Source organism: Aedes albopictus, chromosome 2, assembly GCF_035046485.1.
Source record: "Aedes albopictus strain Foshan chromosome 2, AalbF5, whole genome shotgun sequence".
Taxonomy (NCBI): domain Eukaryota; kingdom Metazoa; phylum Arthropoda; class Insecta; order Diptera; family Culicidae; genus Aedes; species Aedes albopictus.
In genome coordinates, this window is record NC_085137.1 from 187,806,342 (window position 1) to 187,830,839 (window position 24,498).

At 39.2% G+C, this 24,498-nt stretch overlaps 1 protein-coding gene across 4 annotated transcripts in view; it reads left to right on the forward strand.

Annotated features, from left to right (window-relative positions):
* The window catches only part of LOC109419096 (uncharacterized), a 127,037-nt gene that overhangs the window by 73,778 nt on the left and 28,761 nt on the right, over positions 1 to 24,498 (forward strand). For all 4 annotated transcript variants that reach the window (XR_009997576.1, XR_009997574.1, XR_009997575.1 and 1 more), the window contains exons 9-11: positions 1,149 to 2,360; positions 2,911 to 3,258; positions 3,719 to 3,865. Coding sequence is in view for 1 of the 4 variants with exons in the window: in XM_062850857.1 (XP_062706841.1) it covers positions 1,149 to 2,360; positions 2,911 to 3,258; positions 3,719 to 3,865 (1,707 nt within the window). In the remaining 3 variants the exon portion in view is untranslated. The remainder of the gene's footprint in view (positions 1 to 1,148; positions 2,361 to 2,910; positions 3,259 to 3,718; positions 3,866 to 24,498) is intronic.

Sequence of the window (24,498 nt, forward strand, 5' to 3'; positions counted from 1 at the left end):
TGCCACTGCCCGTTCAGGGTACTTTTCTTCTTTTGACTTCGACAAAAAGTCGGAAAAGAGATTTTAGAATGGATTAGGGCTTAACCCATAAAATAAACTGTGTTGTTCAGTTCATGTCAACCCACAATTTGATTATTTCTTAAAATATTTACCAAATCTAAAAGTTTTAAATAAGTTTGAGCTTATTTTCTTCACGCGGTCAAATTTAGCCATTTTTGAGAATACAAATGGCTCCCAAATTGTTGTTAAAGCTTTGTTTAGCACCAAAAAAATACCAGGCGTTGTTGGTAATCCCAATTTTGCGTAAACGAAAAAAAAGTTCGAAATAAATTGTTACAACACAGATAAAAATACAAACAGTAGGTGGCAATATAGTTGCCACTGCCTTATAAAGGGTTAAAAGCATCTCTCAGTATTGCATAAGATAACCCAGCAGAATCGTACAAGATTACCAAAGATAAGATACAAGGAATCCCAGAAACATTATTTGCAGAATTCCAATTTTATTTCTGCCGATATTCTTCAAATAATCTGCCAAGGTAAAGGAATCATTTGGGTTTCTATAAAGATAACTTCGATATTTGAAATCGGACTACTATTTGCGACAATAGACGTTTGTTTTACGATGCTTATAGTTTTGTTCGTATAGTTTTATTTATCATACCACTTTAGTTAAACAACTCATCGATATAATTGACATGATTGAATAAATGAAAGCCGTTTCCTTATATGAAGCTAAAGAATTTTCATTGTTTTCCATGTAGAGAATTACTGTGAATCATTTTAGTTTTGAAAGAAAAAACTGCTTTCACAATTTTTAATTATGGCAGTGATAAATGCCGAATTATTAAACCATTGAACCATTAAACCAGCTTTTGTTTTTCATTATTAGTTGCTACTTCACCGGTCATCATCATCACCCATCAGTCACGTTCAATTAAAAATCTACATCCTCTTTTAGAAGTGACTAACCTTTTGTAGTATAAACCGTATCTGTTGTAGCATATGCCTAGCCTATCCTAATCACACACTGTTCCTTCCACAGAGAGATCAACTTAAAGTAGATAACCCGAATATAAATCTGTTTTGCTACTAACTACAGTCAGAATCACAGGGAACCATACGTGTTCAATTTGTTTGCTTTTCAGACAACTGAGTCAGAATCTGTGGCAGTTGATGAAGCTCCTGCTGCAGATGTTGCAGCCGGCGCTGATGATGATAATGATGAAAATCAAGACGATGCTGGTGAGATTGAGGAATCGGAAAACGGCCCCGAAGAAGCGGAAGATACAGGCGATGGAACCAATGATGAAGAAAAACCGCAAGGAGTTGATCAGGAGGAAGACGAGGAACTGAATAAGGCTGAAACGGAAGGGAAAGATCCCGCGAACGAGAACGAGGTAAATGAGAATGAAGTGCCTGTAAGCGATACGATGGATGATGGAGAGAATGAGGAGAATGTAGAAGTAGAAGGCGATGCAGAAAGTGTTGTAGAAGAGGAGAAAGATGCAGTAGATTTGAATAACGATGAGAATAGCAAAGAGAATGAAGAAATGCAAGTTGCGGGTGAGCTTACGAATGATAGTTTGGAGAGTAATCCGTCAAAGGAAAATGAAGACTCTGAGGAAATCGATCAAGACAGTTTGAATAAACCTGAGGAAGATGTTGCTGAGCCTCCTGCGGAAGGTGACCAAAACGACACCGTAGAGAACGATAATGTTAGCAGAAAATCAGTCACGTCTCGTCAATCGTCAGCAATGTCTCAAATCGAAAATGGGAGGACTTCCCGTTCAACTACTGCAACCCGTGACGTATCAGCAAAAACAATCGAAGCAGATGAAAATGGAAATGCCAGTGATGTGAAAAGCAGACAATCTTCAGCACAATCCGAAAGGATTAGTGAAGCTATAATCAATGAAGCGTCTTTATCAAGACCGATAAGCGGTCTGAATGGTGTAGACAACGGATCGACTAACAATTCCGCTAAATCAACAGCTTCTCGTAGAGTTTCGGCAAAATCAACTTCAGCCGTGTCTAATAAAACTAAATCTGCTGCATCGAATCATGACGGAAACAATAATGAATTCGATGAGGAAACAAACGGTAATGATACCGAACAAACCGCTTCAAGGCCTTCAACCACTGCAAGTCGCAATGAACAATCAAGCTCCTCTCGTACTCAGTCGAGTTCCACAGTCAGAAATGCTTCGGCCACATCGGTCATAGAACGTCGCCAATCGGCCAAATCCGCTGCCTCACAGAAAATCCGCGCCGCTGACGACGAAGAAGAGGAGGGTGACTCCAACGATGACTCAAATCAGGCCGATGTTGAAATCGTTCATTACAAGAATGGCGATGAGGTATAAAGTCTATAATCTTTGGCTTCTCAGTTCTACACATCTTAAATGAGCGAAAAACGTTATTTTTTGACTATGGAATGATTTTGACTACCTATCAATCTAAATACTTATAGCGTGTCCTATCAGCAATTAATGTTGTCCATTGTTTTTTGACTAGCAAAGCATACCATACCCTAGCATCATTAGAAGCATACACCGTTGAATTATTGATACCTATTAAACTTTTTCCTCTCTCTCTCTAGAAGTAACTAACCTACTTTTTGTGTAATATGAACGTGTAGACAAGTCACCTACTTTTTGGAAGTCGAGAATGACAAATAAAACAGCATACTTAGCAAGAGAGAAGAGCATATATAAAAAGCATTCGTGTTTGTATCTGTGTTTGTTCAATGTTCAAATATAATATGAAGCATTTCTGTCTGTCTTATCAATTGCTGCATCTCTAGCCTGAAAATTAGCTTTTATTGAGAACTTTTGTCTAATTACCCTATTTTCTTTTCTCTTATTTGCCACTCTTGCTTTTAAATACCAACTAATCGTTATTATTTAGGCTGGACGCGATGAGATCGATCAATCCAACGGCCAGCCCCAACCCTCCACAGCCAACGGCAATGGCGATGAAAATGGGACACAAAATAACAACGAAAACGAGGCACCCGTCGAAGAATCGCCTGTTGATTCTGAAACAACTGCTCAACGAAAAACGTCAGCCCAAGCTGACCCAGATGCCGGAAATGCCACCGAAGAAGCTTCCACCGTCAACGTCGAAAACGACGAAGAGCAGGAAAAAGTCGAATCGCCCAGTCCGGCACTGGAAATCAAGGGCACCGTCGAGGGCGAACCGGATGGAGGCCAACTGCACAGCGCTCGACCATCCGGAAACTCAGACTCCTTCAATGTAATATTTCCAAATAATTGTCCCACCTTCCCCTCCTCTCGATATGAATACTTTCCACAGCCAGTCTCTGTAGTAGAGTGAGTTTGAACGGTTTTGGTGTCATTCAGTTCGTATCACTACTGCCGCCACGCAGGAAGTATTATTGTACATATAAAATTTCCTTCGGAATGCACCCCTCCCCCCTAATCGGGTACTTCCGGAACACAAACCCTGTTCGGACGGTTCCAAATTCTATCTTTGCTTGCATCTCTCAAGTATACAAATTTTCGAAACCTATCACTGAAACCTTCAAAATCAACTTCAACAGTTTATGTTGGTGTTTAGTTGTAGAAATAAAATTCTTGTTTTCCTTCAACACACATTTTCAAACACCTCAAAACACAAACCTTCAGAATCAATATCTCTCATCAACAGACCCCAAAACACACAAAACCCAAACATCCATCTCTAAATCTTACAGGGGCAATCGATTCAGGACACCATCGACAGTGGCGACATGGAACAGCTGGCGGTAATTGTGCTGAACGGCGAGGGCGATAAACTGCTAGGGCGGAACTCTAACCAACCGGAAATTCAAGCATTCCTGGACAATGTGCCTTCCTATATGGTAAGTGTTGGGTGATTACATGGCGGGTTGGGAATTTTCCATTCATTTATTGTTAAAGTGCTGACCGGCTAACAAGAGCACAGGAATTTGTACGAGTTGCTGAATAAAATATTAGAAGGAAAAGTTGGGCAAGTGTGTCAGTGTTTGTCACACTGTTTGGTGAACTTTATACATAATTCACTTGTTTGCAAAGAAAGTTGTAAGCCTAGTTTTAAAGGTGGATGGACTATCAAGGTGTCCATTCAAATTCACTTTTTCTCGGATTTTATCCGGGTATGACCCATACAATCATACAGTCTTTTTAGTCTTAAAATACAGAATTTCAGGGCTCTTGGAATTATGTTTGTACTTAAAATTAATCCTTACGAGATCATAAGGTAAACTAGTAGAAGGTGATTCTTTCCATTTCAAAACTCTTGGAGCAGCTACTCTAAAGGGGGAATACTTTCATTGAGACACTAACCTCGTCACTTTGATTTGAGGAAACCCGCGTACCAGATATAAAACGGAACAGTTGTGATTGATAATTGAACAAAAAAAATCTTAAAAAGGTTAACGCGTAAACATATGAACCATTTTTTTTTTTCATATTGTGAAAAATGAATTTCACAGTGAACGTTTTTTGTCTCAAAAGCAAAATTATGTCGCTGACAGATTTGGGTCACAAAATCCGAATTTGCTCCCAGTTTTTTTTTTATTCTTAACCGCTCAACCAAATTTAGAACTCTATTATTACCTTAGGAGGGTTAACCTTCATCCACCCAACATTCATTTGTCACCTCGGAAAAGTACGACAATTTCATGACTATTTTTGTTTTGTTTTTCCCGAAAAAATATTTTAGTTTAGGATTTCGGAGACACGAGTGCGTGATCGACATGGTTTCAGAATTATTCCGGATTGTCTTGGGGTACCAAAATTAGCCATATACTTCACAATAGATAAAAAAAAATGGTCGCAGTGATGGAAATACCCGACACGGATTAAAAAAAAAACAAAACTGTGCTGAAATGGTCAATGTCGCTTACGTCTTTTTGCAAAATTACGACAGAGGAATTTTTGCAGGAATTTGCGGAAGAATTACTTGATAAGCGTTAGAGGAAGTTCTGGATAAATCCTTGGTGGAATTCTTAGAAAAATCTATGAAGGAATCCTCAAGGAAATACAAACAGAAATAATTAGAACCTAGATAAACTTCTGAGTGAATCCTTGTAGATTTTCGGAAGGAATCTTCCCGGATAAATCATTTATAAAATCCCTAGAAGACACCTGGTATCAGGTATCAGGTATCAGAAGGCCGGCTCCAGAGGCACGTTATCCTCCATTTGGGACATTTGTGCCATCGCCATACATATGAGCCTATTTCATCATTTACCTGAGGGAGAATGGGACAAGGGATGGGAATAGGGAAAGGATGATGAAATAGGAAGGGGTGCCCTAGAAGAGGGAATGAACGCATAAGCGCAACGAGAGCTCATAGCTCATACCACAACGGGGTTAATCCTGAAAAGGACACTAAAACGCATAAGCGTAAAAAGAGCCTATAGCTCATTGGAGGTAGCTTGCGACGTCACGCGACTTTCAATATGACATAGAAAGGCACGTCATCAAAAGCATCCTCAATATTCAAGAAATCACCCAAGCAAAAACTACGTTTGAGCGAGTGCTTTCTTGAAAACGTATACAACTTTGTGTGAAAGAGTCACTGTGGACATCCCAAATTGGGAGACATGTGAGTTCACATGAACAGGCATGTTAGCCAGACAAACATCACAGATGTGATAATCGACAATGCGTTTCGAGCATTTCAGAAAGAACGACGTAACCAGATAAATCTGGAACTTATTCCTTCTTTTTACAACGCACGCACCCTTTCGGAATAAAACTACAGAGTAATTTCACGCCATGAAAATACCCAATAGAAAACTATAAGAGTTCAAAACATGTTTGAAAAACTCAAATCCCTCTGGAGAAAAATAGGACAAAGTCCCATTTGCTCCAGGAGATTTGAAGTAAGCAGAGCTTTTTAGTGCCCACTAAATCGATTCTATAGCTACAATCCTCGGGGTAGAAGCTAAAGATTCGTAGCTATACAAAAGACTGGTTTATCCGAAGATATTTAGAACTTGAACAGGTCCGAGTTCCATTCAGGAATACCTCTTGCGGTCCGCACAGACCGCAGAGGACAAGCTTCTTTCAAAGCATTAGCTATGGTATACCACAATGAAGGGCGTTGTAATAACAAAACCATAATGAAACTCTCTTGGAGTAGCAATGGAAGCGAGTTATCCATAAAATGCGATCGCAACCAATTATTACAGGTACCCTAGCTTGTTGAGCAGGGACGCCTGAATACGCAAAGTTTGCGAAGGAACACTCCAAAGTGCAAAAAGTTCAAATAGAGGGTCCTCATCTGACACAGGCCAATCAGTCAACTCATGACAAGTTCTGCTCATGCAGAGTTGGGTTAGGTGCAATTCTATGTTAAGTTAACCATGAACTGTACTACCTAAGTATTCCATCAAACTGAAGCATCTCAAATCAATGTTTGAGCTACTTCAGATGCCAAATATCAGCGAAAAGATGCTGAAAACAAGAGCTTGCTTGAAGGCATCCACAAGGAAAGGTTGAAACATACTGTTAACGTTATTCTAAAATATAGCATGCTCGAGGCACGACAGTTCATCTATAATGAAAAAAGCAAAGCTGGGTTCACAAGGTAACCTATATGTACAGAAGTTAGCCTACGAAAATGAACTTTTTGAAGTAGATCCACTTGGGCTACATACGCTTTTTACGCTGAAAATTGATCTGAGGTTTCCTTGCCGTAGCCACTACCCAAACTAGACAGGATTACACTCTTCACAATCACAGCACAAAAAGGAAACATCAACGACGAACCAAATTGGTGTCAATTGAAAAACGCCAATGGCGAAAACGCATTTAGCGAATGTAAGCTAATTATCAACATTTGAATAACCCCGCCCTTATTTAGCCTCAAATTTGAGACTTAAGGTTGAAGGATTCGTCATTGACAAAATCGTCATCATTGAAAATTCGAAAGCAGTTTTCTCGTTCAAAGATGAAATTTCCGCAATGAAAATGTATTCACTGTATTGCGGGTGCAGAATGGAGTACAGTGAATACATTTTCAATGCAATCATTCAAGTTTTGAGTGCGAAAACTGCTTTCGAATTTCTAATGACGACGATTTTATCAATGACGAATCCTTCAACCTTAAGAAGGGCAACTGATTATCTCGGAGAAACGCAAGGTCCACTGCACCATTGCTCCGGTTAGCGCAGTAAGGGCGTAATACTGTCGAGGACGCCCTAATTCTCCACAGGCTCCGTTTGTGGTTAGGTTTTTATTAGACCCCCCTAACCATTCATTCTTTGGCACGGTAAGCATAAAGCCGCATAACACCATGAATTAGGGGTCACCTGTTTAGTGTACTCTTACCACTGGATCAGGCGGTCCGTAGTGTTATTCTTAGCCAATTGAGACAACCGCTACCGACACTACACAGCTATCTAGGCTGATCGGGAAAAGAAGTTAACATTGATGGTCAACTTCCAAACAAACCCGAACAGCCGACAAAAAATCTATGAAGGAATCCTCAAGGAAATACAAACAGAAATAATTAGAACCTAGATAAACTTCTGAGTGAATTCTTGTAGATTTTCGGAAGGAATCTTCCTGGATAAATCATTTATAAAATCCCTAGAAGACACCTGAGAAATGTCTGAAAGAATGACTGATGGAATCCCAAGAGAAATTCATGGATAAATCTCCAGAGGAATCCCTATCAAAATTCCTGAAGGAATTCTTGGATAAGCCCCTTGAAAAACTTCTTGGGGAATTCCACAATAAACACATTAACACATTAAACACCCTGTTCAAATCTGCCAGAATTTCTTGGAAGAATCTTCGAAAAAAATACCTGGAGTCATTTCCACAGGAATTCTTGGTAATGCTGTGGGATTCCTGGAGAAACCCCTGGCCCTGGATGAGCCCATATTCGCCCTTCGACTCGACGAATCCCTAGAGGGTGTCATTAGGCAGAAAGCCGTTTGACCGAAGATAATTAAGCCAAATTGTCGTCGAGTCAACTGATTTCTGCACTTCTGTTCTTGTTTATGTTTTATGATTTAAAAATGATACTTTTCCTCTTTTTAGCATAGATTGCTACAGTAATGTATGGCATCTACTGTCTAGTTTCACTCTAATAATTATTGTAGTAATATCTACTGATACTTTACCTTTTTTTAAACATAAGCTGTTGTCTAGTTTCATTTTTCGAATTGTTTTTGACGCTTAAGTGCTAATATTTAAATGATGGATTTTCCTTCTGTTCTTTCTAGTTTATCTCGGCACCAACATTTCGAATGGGCTTAACTGCTTGAACTGCACACTAACCGAGCACAAAGGTCACGGTTGCCGACATTAATTTCATAAATTCCACATTTCACAAACTTTTTCCACGGAAAGAAACGCACAAACCTGCATAACTGGCAACTCGTTAACGATTTTGGTGAAAAAAAAGAAGAAAAAGTCGAACCGGAGAGATGTCAAATGGTTGAGAACCAAGACAAAATCGAGAAAGAATCAAGCGAATCACACACCACGTGCTTTTCTGTGACATTTCTCAACGTCAAAATGCCGTCAGACAGCACAGTTACACTTATCGTCACACTTTTCAACCGTCACAATTTCATACTATGCAGTTCGATTGGTGTGAACAGTGCAATAGCTACCCGACTAGAAAATTGTAACAAGAATATAACATAATTATAATAATATAAACTTGATATAATTTTCTAGTCGGGCAAACCCAGGGTTCCCATTCTGCCTGTTTTAGAATACGGTAGCGTCTGTTTTCAATCCGCGGCGAAAACACACTTGCCGAAGCATCAACGGGTTCAGTACCGTTGTCTTCGGATCGCGTTAGGTTGCATGAACTCAACTCACACTAGTTTAGAGGTACTGCCTGGTGTGCAGCCTCTGACACATCGCTTTGCGGAGTTTTCGTTCCGGTTCCTCATCCGATGCGAGGTTGTGAATCCATTGGTCATAGAAAATTTCGAAAAGCTGCTCGAACAGAACCCTCAAACACGTTTTATGACAGTGTACAACTGATACATGACGCTGGAGTAGACCTGTGTGCCGACTTTATTTTGTTCGGAGGCGGCGTGAGGGCCATTTTTGGCCGGCGGCGGCGGCATCATCGGCGTCACGCCGGTGGCAGCTTTCGGCGGCGGCGGCGGCGGCGGCGTGAATCGGCGTGACCAAAATTCGACCATAATGTCAACATAACCATTGATGACTTAAACCAGTGATCCTCAGCCTAACTGTCTTTGCGGGCCAAAATTGAGTTTTAAAAAGAGACTGCGGGCCGCAAGTCATTTAAGAGTTTATTTTCAACAATTTTCAAGACTCAACACAAAATACATTTGTTTGTTTTTTTTGGAAAGGGTGAAGAATTAGCATTAGTTAAACTTTTATTCAAGAATGTTTTTAAATTCTGAACAAGAGCAAAGAACTAAACAAACTGGAGTTATCAGGAGATTTTATTTCACATGGAAATATCCTGAAATTCGTACGGAATTAAAACAGGGTTTTCAAGACCGTAATATTTAGGTTTTGTAGTTCTTAGTATCAATAATGTTGAGCAAATTATTTTAGTCTAGTAACTTAAAAGTCATACAAAATTAAGCAATAGTGATGCTGGCTAGAATAATAAATAATATGGACCTCTTTAAGCATACTGTGAATAAAATTACAGCGTACTTATAGCGCAAATTATAAGTGCAGAATTGCGGAAGTCCTGGATAAGAAAACGGACAAATTTCTAGTTAAACTTCTGGATCCAGTTTTGACACAAATTTCCAAATGTAGTTTCTAACTGCAGCTTAGGGATTTCCTGAAATGTATATCGAACCTTTTATTAGAAATAAAAAAAAACAAAAATTGAAACTGTGAGGTTTTTTGAGATTTCGTGGATTTTGAGAAATTTCCGAATAATTTGTAGGGATTTCAGGGTTCTCGGAAGAAATTCCGAAAAACTGCCTAGAGATAATGTTGTGGAAATCCTTTATGATCTTTTTTTTAAGTTTTTCTTGCGTGATTTCTTTGGAAAGCCAATGAAGAAAAACCTGCAGACATGTAGCCGAATTGGAATAAATATTTTAAGAGGAATTCCCAAAATAATTGCTAGGGGAATGAAGAGTATCTTGTTCAATCCCTGAACTTTTTAGCGAAATTCCGGAAGTTTGGGCAACACTTCCTTTAAAAGAAATTGTAGACAAAAATTCTGTAAAAAAATGGAATAGGTTTCTGGTAGAAGTGCTGAATATAAAGTATATACAAGAAATTTTTTCGCCGATAGAAACAAAATGGAAAATATTTTACAAATATTACATTTAAAAAAAACACTCAATTTCAGTAGTTAATATTCATTCTCATGAAAGTTTTAAAATATGGTCAAATTTCTGATTTTCATTATGGAATTTATGAGTGAGCCACTTTCTAACACATTTCAAAATCAGTTCGCGGGCCGCACAAACCCTGGTCGAGGGCCGCATGCGGCCCGCGGGCCGCAGTTTGGTGACCACTGACTTAAACTGTTAGGGTTGAATGAATACCTTTTTTATTTCTGTTCGAGTCCATCGCGATCAGTGATTAGACCTATTGTGAGATTACCCCTACTCTTAGGCCAGTAGTATTTATTATTTATTTATTTATTGTCTATAATCGTATAACATAAGACTAAAAGCCTTTTTTATCGTCATACCAGGTATTTTGAAGATATCAAACCATGTTCTTAAATATCTAAATATTTTAAATGTTTCCTACCATTTATCCAACCTACTCTGCCAAATGCTGCTTTAGGTCCCTTGAAGCCATATATAGAATTATTGGTTTTTATACTAAGTGGAAACTGGTTCCAATATACAACGCCTCGTGCAAATAGCGATTGGCTGTAGTAAACCGATTGATGTTGCGGAATAAGATAATTGCGATTTCTGTCACTTCGCATTGGATTTAGCTTCCTAAACAAATAATCAGGCTTTTTGGTTAACATTATTTTAAATAGGGTGACACATACTTTGAACTTATAAAAATTCGAAAAGTTACAGCCAATCAGATCCTTGTGCCGATGAGAAACTCTAGAAAACCTATTTAAATTATAAACATACCTAACACAAGCATTAAGAGCTAGTCTTAACTTATCAACCGATGAAACCAAGGCATTTGAGAATATAAAATCGCCATATATGAAATGTGGAAGAATTAATGTTTTAAACAGTTTTAATTTAGCTTGAGTACTAAAATGTCTTGTTGTTAAATTTATTTTTTTCAAAGAGCCGTAAATCTTACCGCATTGAGCATTGATATGGACGTCCCAATTAAAGTTTGATGTAAAAATTATCTTTAAGTTGTTGGCTTGATTAACAAATTCAATTTCTTCTCCGTCCATGTATATATCAGGATAAAATATTGGGTTTCTATTTCTGCATATCAATAAGGCCTTCGTTTTAGTTGGATTAATTGGCAACAAATTAGCACGTGACCACAAAAGAATACTATGGAGATCACGATTGATTTTATCGGCCATACCGTGAAAATCATGTGCTTCACACAAGTAAATTTGAACGTCGTCAGCGAACAGGTGTATGGAGCAATATCTTAAAGATAATGGCAGATCATTTATGAACAATGAAAATAATAATGGACATAACACTGATCCCTGAGGAACACCAGACTCAATGCTTTTGAAACTCGATAGTTTACCGTTACAATAAACTGCTTGTGAACGATTTGTTAAATAAGAATGTATCAATTGATTAGCACTAGAAGAAAATTGATAAAAATCATTCAATTTCATTAATAGCTTCTTATGTGACACACGATCGAAGGCTTTCGCAAAATCAATCAGCAGTAGAATAGCAACTCCTTTCTTGTCAATAACACCAGCAATATCATCGTGCACTTTCAAAAGAGCTGTATTTGTTCCATGGTGTTTGCGAAAACCAGATCGAAAAGGATGCAAGAAATTCATATCAGAAACGAAAACTGAAATTTGGGTTTTAGAAGCTTCTCTATAACTTTAGAGAGCGCACATAAAATGCTTATAGGACGAAGATTACTAATTTCATCTTTACCTAACTTTTTCTGAATTGGTATTATTTTAACTACCTTCCATGCTTGCGGGAACTTGGAGTTAGAAATAATAATATTAAATAAATGTTTGACGTACGGTAAAATAAGTGGCAACATAATTTTAATGAATACAATCGAAACATCATCCAAACCCATGACGTGGGATTTGATTTCGTGAACTGCATTTACTATTTCATAATCTTCAATTAAACGAAAGTTAAAGCCATTAGTTCTTCCCAAAGTAGGAGAACTAGAAGTGTTATCGACGGTGAAATTATCAGCAAAATAGCTGTTTATTTCATCAACGCTAAAGTTAGAACTACAGTCTGAGGTCCGAGATTTAGTAACTCCTAACTTTTTAATGTTACTCCACAAATTTTTACTAGGCAAATTCGCGTTAAATCTTTCACAATCATAATGTTGCTTGGCATCTCTAATTAACAAATTTATCCTATTTTTAAGACGTTTAAAATGAGCGGAATCTGATTCACTTCGGCAAAGCTTCCAATTCGAATATGTTTATTATTAGCTTTATTTAAGAGGCTTTCAGCCCTAGGCTGGTTCGCCTCGGAATTCGAATATGCTATATCACGGTCAATAGTCGCTACTTCAATTTCATGGTTGTACCAAGGATTATCTTTAGGCTTACTATTTCGAATAGGTATAAATGTATCATGTAAGAACTTCAAACGACTGTTAAAAATTCCGAGGAACATGTCAGCATCAGATATACTCAACATGCCATTCCAGTCCATATTTATAAATGCCTCCTTCAAACGATTTGCATCAAAATTTTTGTAATCTCTATACGCAACTGCTTTACTGCCGTGTGCAGCATAGTTGTCCCATGTTCTATGGGAATCCCTATTAACATGGGACAACTATGCTGCACACGGCAGTTTAGGTTTACCTTTCATAATGTTTAAAGACGCATAGATCAAATCGTGCATTGAGGCAAATGGCATAGAAACTTGATTTAAATTAAAAATCAAATTAGGTGAGTCAGTTATTAGAAGATCCAGCAATGAACAGCCATTCGTGTGAAAGTAGGTTGGCCATTATTAACACAAGAATAAGACATCGCAGATAATGTATCCTTAAACCTCGTTGACTTCGAAGTAGTTTTCAAGAGGTCCGTATTGAAGTCACCGATTAAAAAGGTGTGGTTGTATTTAATAGTAAACTCCTCGTGATGATCTTTCAAAATATCTAAGTAGTACACAGGGTCAAATATTTGACTAGAAAAGAACTCAAGAAACAACATCAGTTTGACACTAATGAAAATTCAATCGAGTCACACCAGATGTTTGAGCATTGGTTTCTTTTTGGACTAATATTTGACCCTGTCTACTAACAGCTTTAGTATAGTGCATGTTTCATTACTCCATTGCAAATGAAGCGCAATAAAATATCGATTTTGCTTAAGTTTTTGTTCTGTTTTATTTTTAGAACCATAAGAAGCTATCAAATTTTTAGAACCATGAGAATGAGAAGCTATCAAATAAGGCCGTACTATTTATACTAAGGAATCCAAGAATGATTTCAGGGGAAATCTTGGAAGGAGTTCCAGGAAAAGCCTAAATGAAGCTTCTGCAGGAATCCCTGGCAGAATTTCCGAGGAGTTTCAGAAGAAAATCCAGAAAGAATCTCCGAAGGAATTCCGGCAGGATTCCCCAAGTGAATTCAAGCATGAATCCCAAGAGAATTACAGCACGAATCCTCGAAGGAATTCCAGGAGGATTCCTCGAAGGAATTTCAGCGGGAATTTCTACAGGAATTCGGAAAGGAATCCCTAAAGATTTCTTGAAGGAATCAACGTAAAATATCTAGGAGGAATCCCAAAGAAATGCAAGCAGGAATCGTCAAAGAAATTCCAGCAGGAATCCTCAAAAGAATTCCAGCGAGAATTTCCGAGAAAATTCGAAAATGAATCTCCAAAGGATTTCTAGGAGAAATCAATGAAAAATATCCAGGAGGAATCTCTGAAGGAATTCCAGGAGAAATCCGTGAGAGAATTCAAGGAGGAATTTCCGAAAACAAAATCCACTAGCAATCCTCGAAGGAATTTCAGGATGAATCCCCGAAGGAATTCCAGCAGAAATCCCGAAAAAATTCTAGAAATAACCCCCGAAGGAATTCCCGATCAAATCTCTGAAGAAATTCGATGAGGAATCAACAAAGAAATTGCAAGAGTAAATCCCGAAGGAATTCGATGAGGAATCCCCGACAGAATATCAGGAGGAATCCCCGGTAGAATTTTAAGAGGAATCCTCAAAGGAAGTCCAGAAAGAATCTACGATGGAATTCTGGGAAGAATCCACGAAGGCATTCTACGAGAAATTCCTAAAGGAATTTCAAAAGGAATCACCGAAAAAATTCAAGGAAAAATCTTCAAAGGAATTCAAGGAAGAATCTCCGAAGAAATTACAGGAGTAATCCCTGCAGGAATCACAGGGGGACCACCGAAGGAATTCCTAGAGGAATCCTCATGGGAAATCTAGGAGGATTCCCCGGAGAAATTCAAGAAGAAAATCCCGAAAAACGAATTTCAGGAGGGATCTTCGAAGAAATTCTAAGAGGAATCATCAAAGGATATCCAGGAGGAAACCCCGAAAGAAATCCACGAGGAATCTACCATGGAATATCAAGAGGAATCCCCGTTTCAGGAGAGTTCCATGAAAGAAGTTTAGGAAGAATCCCCAAAGGAATTCCAGAAACAATTTTCGAAGGAATTCGAGAAGAAATCCCCAAAGAATTTCTAGGAGGAACCATCGAAAAATTTTCAGGAGAAATCCTCGAAGGAACTCCAGGAAAAATTTTCGAAGGAATTCCATGAGAAACTCCTGGATGAATCTCAAGAGGAATTCTCAAATGAAATTTAGGAGAAATCCTCAGAGGAATTTAGGAGGGATCCCGAAGGCATAATAGGAGAAAATTCGGAAAGAGTTCCAAGAGTAATACTCGTAAGAATTCCATGAGGAACCCCTGAAACAAATGTAAAAGGAATCCCCGAAGGAAATCCCGAATGAATTCCAGCACAAACCCCACAGAAATTCCTGCAGTAATCCACAAAGACCAGTAGGGATCCACAAAAGAATTCCAGTAGGAATTTCCAAAGGAATTCGAGAAAGAATCCTGAAAGGATTTCTAAGAATAATCAATGAAAAATATCTAGAAAAATTTTTGAAGAAGTTCCAGGAAAAGTTCCCGAGGGAATCTAAGACGAATCACTGAAGGAATCCCCGGAGAAATTCGAAGAGGAATCACCAAAGGAATTCTTTTTTTTTTTTTTTTATAGAGTGACCAGGTGGAGCTGCAGGACAGCTGAAAGCAAAGCCTGGACCCTTTCCCTACTTTCCCCCTACTATGACCAATACTCACGATGGACTAGACGATGTCGTCAACTTGAGCAAAGTGTACAGTATTTAGTATTGGGTCGTAGTAGTTATCAAAAATACAGTGTCGCTTACTGTTCCCATCCCACCCGTATTTTGTGGAAGCTCTAGAAATGTAATGTTTTGATACTTTTGAAGACTACTCAGTGACAATTACCAGAACTAGCGTTTGTAGCCGGTATGGGCAAATAGTTTTTCTGACATCATCTCCAAACAATAATCAAAAAATATCCCAAGTTACATTGTGCATTCTGAAAGTTATTTCAAGTTAAATACCAATATTGTTTTGATGAACCGATGTTGGTCATCTACAGCACTGGAATCATCTTCAAATAACTCTCTTTTTGAGCTTCCATTTGATGTTGCGGACATACAACTTATCAGTCGAACGCCTTATGTTAATGTACAGTTAATGTATCCTATGTCGTCGCTAGTCGTCTTTTGCTTCTCTGTGTTCATCTCTTGTATCCCTATGAAGTCTGAATTATCCTTATGTCCACCGTATCATAGCATAGTTTATACTACATTCAAATTACTACAATTTTCCATGTTTCTGGATCCTGACAAAAAATAAGATTAAGTTTTGATTTTGATCACATCATAACTCCTGCTCTTTTACTTTTATTGTCATAATATCGACTAAGTCAGGTCGTAAGGTAAGGTCGGTTAGTTGGTTATTGTATTAGCAATTGAAACTAATAAAGATCATCCATCAACTATGGTGTACTCATCCCTAACAGAATCTATAAAAATAAACAAACCTAATTTTAAAATAATAATTTCCTTCACAATCTTCTAATAGCAGTCAATTTGAATGTTAACATAAAAGCTTCAACTGTAAGCAAACTTGTCTCAGCGTCACAGTGCTTGGAGTAAACTTATGATAAATACACCTAAGGGAGCCCCTAGGATTCTCAGCATCGGTCATGTCTATATAAACATTTCCTACTCTCACGTTATTCTTATAATGCCAACTACATTGAAAACGTCAACGTATAGAACCTGTCACGATGTCCACCTAGTCAAGTAGTGAACCATTTCTGTCGAGTTTAGTCAAGTCACGACGTTCCGGCGTCAAAAATACGTCTTACACGTGACCAGTGGATCTATTTGATGGTTAATCACACGTTGGAAACAGAATTGTTATGTTCTTACCTTAGGTGTTTTTATGATTTTTACTCACGATTCCTCTTCATTTGGGTTGCAAAACGATGAGTCGATAAAGAGAGCGTCCAACATAGCTCTGGTCCTCACAAGTTCCTACCTCATGCTTCCACGGGTCAAACGATGACAAAGACCGCCAGCTAAGAGTTGTGTGCTTAGCTGGTAGTGCAGCCTGGGCACTGTTGTCCTTCTGACTTCAGCTAGATTGAGGAGGTACGATTCGAGCGTTTGTTCACCAAGGAGGTGCGGCTCAAACAGCGTCTGTTCTGGCATCCAGCGGCTGAGTAAGAAACGCTGTCCCACGCCCAGCTAGATCCAAGGTGGTAGCCCCATCAGTGTGGTCGTTCCAGTGTTAGTTGAGACGTTAATTAGATGTGGTCGTGGTGATAGAAATACTCGGAGTTGTTATTTTGCTCATGTAAAAGGAAGGGAAAAGAAAAGAAGGGAAGGAAAGGATATGATTAGTAGTTGTTATTCGGTACAGTAAAGAGGTTGTGGTGATACACTGGGTTCAGTTTTTATATGGCTGGTCGATTCGCAAGATGAAAATATGTCACAATCCAATGTATTCACTCAATGGCTGTTCAGAATGGTTCCACGGACATGGATAGCAAATCATTAATTTTTCAACATATCGGATGTATTTTAAAAATCGTTTATTTATGTAATGTACTTTTTCCCTGAAGTACGAAAACGCGCGATCGCGAGTTAATGATTTACATCCCATCTTCAAGGGATCCCTACAAGCTCAATGCATCATTCTAGCACTTTAGAATATCAGCGTTGATGAAGCTGTTCAAATATTACGTAACATGTTTGGGAAAAAATAGATTTTATTTACTCAAAATAAATTAAATTACATAATCTTTCAACAACCCTTTACTTGTTCTCCCAAGAACCCTGCCTCGACCAAGTTGGCAGGACGCTGCCCAAACCCTCTCTGAACTAAAGGGCAGGGAGGAATCACCAAAGGAATTCTAATACGAAACTACTGAGAAATCTCAGATGGAATCTATGAAGAAATTCCAGGAGGAATCTTCGAAGAAACTTCAGGAGGAATTCTCGTAGCAATTTCAGGAATAATCTTCGAAGGAAGTCGAGAAGGAAACTCCGATAGTATTCCATAAGGGATCCCTGAAGGAATTCTAAGAGAAATCCCCGAAAGAGTTGTAAGAATTCCTCCCGAAGGAATTCCAAAAGAAATCTCCGAAAGTATTCAATGAGGAATCTCCGAAGAAAGTGCAGGAGGAATACCTGACGGAATTCCAGGAAGAATTCCTGAAGGAATTCCAGGAAAAATCCCCGAAGAAATCCCTGCACGAATCTCAGGGGAGCCCTGAAGCAATTCTGGGAGGTATTTCCGAAGGATTTCCAAGCCAAATATTCGAAGAACTTTCAATAGGAAACCTCGAAGGGATTCCAAGAGGAATCATCAAAGAAATTCCAGGGGGAAACTCCGAAGGACTTTTTTGAAAAATCCACGACATAAGAAATCTTCGAATGAATTTTAGGAGGAATTCATGAAGAAAGACCAGGAAGAGACCCCTAAGGAAATCCAGGAGAATGCATTCTAGTAGGAATCTCCGAAGGAATTTCTAGGAGGAATCAGGAGAATTCCGAAATAATTCAGAAAGAATTTTAGAAGGAATCCTCAAAGGAAGTCTATGAAAAAAAAAACCCCGAAATAAAATCTAGTAAGAACCACCGAAAGAATTCCAGGAGAAATTCACAAAGGCATTCTAGGAGAAATCTTCGCAGAAATTCCAAAAGGAATTTTTGGAGGTACTCCTGAACTAATTTCTGTAAGAACTCCTGTAGGCATTCCTGGAGAGATCTGAAAGAATCTCTGAAAAAAATACATGAGTCATCCCGAAGTAATTCCAAGAGGAATTTCAGTAGGGATTCTTGAAGAAAGTCCAGCGCTAAAAGAAAATCCTGTAGGAACTTTCCCGGAGTGATCTCTGAAGGATCTCCCTGAACAATACCTACAGAAAGTCAGAGAAAAACCCTTGTTGGAATTCCAGAGGATTTTCTGAAGGATGTCCTGAAGGAAACTCTGAAGAAACTTTTGGACTAGTTCCTAAAGTAACTCCTGTAGGAATTCCTGAAGAAACTTCAGAAGGCATTTCTGAAGGAACTCCAAGACTAATCGCTAAAGGATCTCTTATGGGAATCCAAGGATCTTATGGATGAATCTCTGATGTATTGCTAGGAGGCATCCCTGAATCATCCTGAAAAAAAAATCTGAAGGAAGTTTTTCCCTAACGATACTCCTGTCGAGGTATTGCTGAGAGATCTTCTAAATAAATCAATGATGAAACTCCTGGAGAATTTTCTGGAGAAGTCCCTGGTGTGTCTCCTGAACGCTTCTGAAAGAATCTCTGTTGAGAAATCAATTTTTGTAATCAAACGCTTATGATTGTGATCGTGAGAATTTTTTATCTCAAATTGTAAACTTAATATTGTTCAAGGACTGATCACCGGCGCGAAAAATGAAATTCGGCGGCGTATGGCGCGCCGCCGATACCTCGGTCGGCGTCGGCGTGGGATAAAAAGTGTCGGCGACGGCGGCGTGGCGCGGCGGCGCACAGGTATACGCTGGAGGTAAGCCCATCTCCGGTTAACACCAATCGTGACAACTTCTCAAACTTCGACAGTTGCTCTGTGGATTTTGATCTGTTCATGAAGGATGAGATCACCGTAATACCAGAATCTTTTCGTTCCGTGTGTATTCCACAAATTTTTGCAAGTGAGTTCGGGCATGTTAGCGGGGACAGACAGTTCTTCACAGACGGTTCGAAAACCGATGATTCGACTGGTTTCGGTGTCTACAACGAATTTCATAGCGCCACCTACTTGCTTCAAAAGCCATGTTCGGTATACATTGCTGAGCTAGCGGCTATATACTACACCTTAGAGTACATTCGCACTCTTCCACCTGAGCACTACTTCATTTTTACCGACAGTCTAAGGTCTCTGGAGGCTGTTCGGTCAATAAAACCGATGAAGCACTCAGCGTACTTCCTAAAAGGAATGCGCCAAGTCTTGAGTGCTTTGTCCAAACGCTCATACATCATCACCATAGCTTGGGTCCCTTCACATTGCTCAATTCCAGGCAATAAAAAAGCGGACTCTCTGGCTAAGGTGGGCGCTAACGAAGGCGATATTTACGAGCGTCAAATCGCCTTCGACGATTTTTTTGCATTGGCCCGTCAGGAGACCTTGATCAGCTGGCAACACAAATGGAGAGATGGGTAGATGGTTGCACTTCATCATTCCACAAGTGTCGAAGAAGCCATGGTTCAAAGGGTTGGATTGAGGCCGCGATTTCATTCGTGTGATGTGTCGGCTAATGTCCAACCACTATTTGTTGAATGCACATACTTTCCGTATTGGGCTCTCAGAAAGCAATCTCTGTGTCTGTGGCGTGGCTTACCAGGATATCGAACATGTCGTGTGGAGATGCAATGAGTATCGTGAGGTCAGATCTGAGCTGCATGAAATTCTCCGGGTCCGAGGAAAACAACAGAAACCCATTAGAGAAGTGTTGGCAGGACTTGATTTGGAATACATGAATCTGATTTATCAGTTTTTGAAACGTGTTGATGTCAGAGTTTGATGTAGACGTTCCTTGTTTTCGTTGTCCGCCTTTTGGTTGTGTTGTTCGCCCCTGTCTGTCGTCGCCCCCCTTCCGTTTGTCCTCTTCTTGTCGTTATCTACCGATAACGTCCTTTCTTTTTAGTTCCGTTGCAGATTTGGACAATTTCTCCCATCAATGTTTTTAGTATAAGTTAGCAAATAATTTAGTTTTAAACCCATAAATCCGTCCTTCCCAATTTTATTTTATTCTTTTTTTTCAATCCTTAACCTCGAAACAGCCGCGAGTACTTCGGATTCTCAAACTAGCATAGTTTTAAGGCAGTAATAAATTGTAAAATGTAAAAACAAAAGATTTCGGCTCAGTTATGTCCATGTGGCGCCTGAGCCTTCCAATTAAAAGAATAAGTAAAAAAAAAACAGGATTTTTGAAACTGAAACGATTCCTAAATTCTTAAGGATGTTTTGTACGTCGAAAGCCATTTTCCATTTTCAAACTTCATTTCAAAATTTCAGGGTTGCTACAAGAAGGGTGGGAAAAAATCCGCGCCAAATCCGCGCGAGCAAAACTTGAATCCGCGCCAAATCCGCGCGATTGTTGAAATAAATTCGCGCCAAATCCGCGAGAGTGTGATGGTAAATTTGTGTTTTTTCTTACATCACGTTATCGAAGAAATCCATTAAATCCATAGAACTGTAATTGACTAGTTGAGTGCTGGATGAAGAATGAACTTTTGATTCGTAAATCAACGCAACTCGTCTTGATTAATGGAAGCTTTCTGCAAGTGAGTTTGAAGACATTTCAGCAAAACTCTCGTATTTTTTTTTTCAAAAACATCTAGATCCATTGGGCGATTTTCGATAAAAAATCGTTAGGCAAAATCTCAGGAGAAACATGTCAAGAACTTCAAGAAGGGTTCGTGGGAAAAAATTAAAAAAAACTGGAGAAATTTTAAAGGGAATTTAAAACCTTAGCCGTTATGTGTCCGACAAACTTTTTGCTTTTTTCTACACCGTGCTTTTCAAATGGGTGCTGGGTACCCGGGTACCCTGTCGGCCACATAAGGGTTAAATAGATTCCAGGGAAAAAAATAGAAATATGTAAATAGAATGCAACGGGAAAATTTTCTTGATGTAAAGAAGTGGAACCATCTCGGCATCTCCTATTTTAAAAGACACGGACAAAAGACGCGGACACCGTCTTCAGCCAGAGGCTGTACAGACTGAACGAAACTTAACACTAGACAACAGACATGACAACACATTACGAGCACCAGTGGACACGAGGAAGAAACCTTTCTTGCGAAAAATGTTATCACTCGGAGCTCGAACCCTCACCCCTTGGCATGGTAGGGTAATCTGGGGTAATACGCACCCCCGGGGCAAAACGCCCTCACGCTATTTCACTATATAAGTGAAGTTCCGTGAGATGCAAGCAAACTAGATGTAAAATTGAGCCGAACAAGCCCAAGAATGACGAGAATATTCGAATGAAAAGCGTGGAAAACGATGATTTTCCACATTTGGAAAGATTGTCTATCGCTTAAATTGCGTGCGCTTCAAACGCAATTTAAGCGATTGCGCGCCGATTATATGGAATCAACGTATTACCTACCACCCGCCTCCTACACCTTCCATTTGCTGCCGTAAATACTAAGATGGAGCCGCCTGGTATTTCATTAGAACCCGAGCAAAGAAAAAAAAACTCAATAATAGCATATTTTGATATGAAGAACAAAAAGTGATATTTGTTTCTTTGAGATAAGAGGTAAAAGTACTGAAAATAATATCTCAATTTTACTCCTGGAACATCATCATCATAGCACATTTAGCCCTTGGTGAGATCTAACCAATAGCAGTGAGCTATTTGATTGATCTTCAAATAACATATTTTGCTATTGGTCAAGAACAATTTTTTGCTATTATTTTCAGTACTTTTACCTCTTATCTCAAACAAACCAATATCACATTATGATCGTCAGTACTTGAACTCTGCCCGGGAATTCAAAGCGGAAAATGCCAGAGGTCGTATTGCCCCACCTCAAGGTGCATTTTGCCCCAACAGTTTGTCAGCACTCAAAACGTAACACTTTTTTAGATTGTTAATTTGATTCGGTAAAATTGATGTCATGCGGACCAAAAGTTGGCGTCACTTAGTTAAATAAGTAAACTAACTTTCAATACGCAAGACACCCATAAATTCATCTTAATCTTAGTGATTGGGCCACGTTTGCTTAGGGGGTGCATACTACCCCACCTTCCCCTACGACTATCCACTTATCCGCGATCGGTAATGGCGGCGACGGGCATATCCAACCGGTTCAGAATTTGACGTTTCTTGGGGAAAAGTCAAAACATTTTCATTCTCCTCCTCACCCCTTCACCGATCGGTGGCGCCAACCGATTGCGATCCCCACGAAACGTCAAAATTCGAATCGGTTGGTTGTGCCCGTCGCCGCCATTACCGCTCGCGGATAAAAGTGGATACGCTTGGTGACGCTAACCGCACGGCCACGAGTTCCACTTTTCTGCTATAACTCAGCCAATTTGGAACCAATTGACACAATTTTTGGAACGCTGTATGATACTTATAGTATCTAGTCGTGTACAAAATTTCAAATCAATTGGTTATGAATTGACTGAGTGCGTCCAAAATACCGGCCACTGCCCAAGTGGCTCACTACTCTATTTCAGTATTTTTGGAGACAGTACTCGATACAAAATTCTTAGAAGCATTTAGCATTTTTAAAACCAGCATGTATTTGAGAAGCATACTCATGAAGAATTCTTCTCTGTTTGTGTAATGCCCTAGTAATGCCTTAGCAGTTCTTGAATGAATCTTCAGTGAGGAATTTCCCAAGGAAAATAAAATACCTGGAGGAACCTGAGAATACTTCCCTGCAAATGAGTAATCTTTGGAAAAATCCTAGAAGGACAATGTTTCTGGCTTCTGATGAATGAAATTCCTGTAAACAAAATAGATTTTTTTTTTGTGAAACTTGTATCCTTAGATAGTTGAATGAAGTTACACGTCATAACCGCGATGGAAATCTTGGAGGAATTGTGCACAACCTCTTCAGAGAAATATTTTGAAGAGCGGATGAAAATCGTAAAAATTGTCGTAAACCAAAAAAAACCAAAACTTGTCGGGGCCCGTGGTTGCCCCTCTTCGGAGCATATAGCTCTAACGCACCTGGAATATGGATATCGGCGAACCGCAACTCATAATGGACCCCCAATCGGACTGGAAAAGGAACAGCAGCCACACATCAGCATCAACGTGCACATCATTCTATCATGGACAGGGTAGAAGAATGAAAGAAGCACAAAGACAACCAGTTCAATAAGGTAGAATAGAATAGAATACATTTAGGCGCTGTACAAAGTGGAAGTGCAGCGTCCAATTGGAATCGCTCACGTAGTACCCCAGTGGACAAAAGAGCTGTAAATTAGGTTAAGTGATTAAGAATTAAAAAAAAACGAAAACTTATTCCAAATTGTTCACTAGCACACAGCGCCTTCTCTAGCACATTCGTCCGCTACAAAATCCGTCCAAAGAAGAACAAGAAAGCAGAAACCACGAAGCTCCGCTTGCTTTTTTCATTTTTTTTTTCGTTCGGCTTTACTGTTAGCTTTACATATAAAAATGCAGTGGCATACGTGGGACCACGCATAACTCCTGAACGAAACGTCCGATTCGCGTCGTTTTTGTGACTTGGACTTGGAAAGTTAAAAAACGCAGTAGGCATGACAAAGTTTGCCGGAGACAACATATTTTAAAGTTAAGGTGAAGATATGACGAAGCCACAGGTCAAATTTTCAAGAGCACAAATCTGAAGAACCGAAAGTCGTATTGCTCTGAAAATTTGATCGATTAGTAACCACCAGCGGGTAACCAATCGATTAACTTTTCAGCGAAATCCTACGTTCGGTTCTTCAGATTTGTGCTCTTGAAAATTTGAGCTGTGGCTTCGTCATATTTTCACCTTAAATGGACTACCAATGATGCCAAATGCATTTGAACATCTAAATCTGGCAATTTTTGAATTTGAACAATTAATTGTTTAATTTCATAAACAAGTGTTGATAATCATTCAATTTTTTCGTTATACATATTACAAAAATCAATTTTGCACCAAATCCGCGCGAGGGCCAAATTCCATGGGTTAATCCGCGCCAAATCCGCGAAAATCGCGAGATCCGCGAAATTCGCGAAATCCGGGCTGTTGTAACAACCCTGAATTCATTATAATCACAGTAATTTTTCACTTTTTCGGATATGTATTATTCACAATTTTTGTGGCAGGAAATTGATC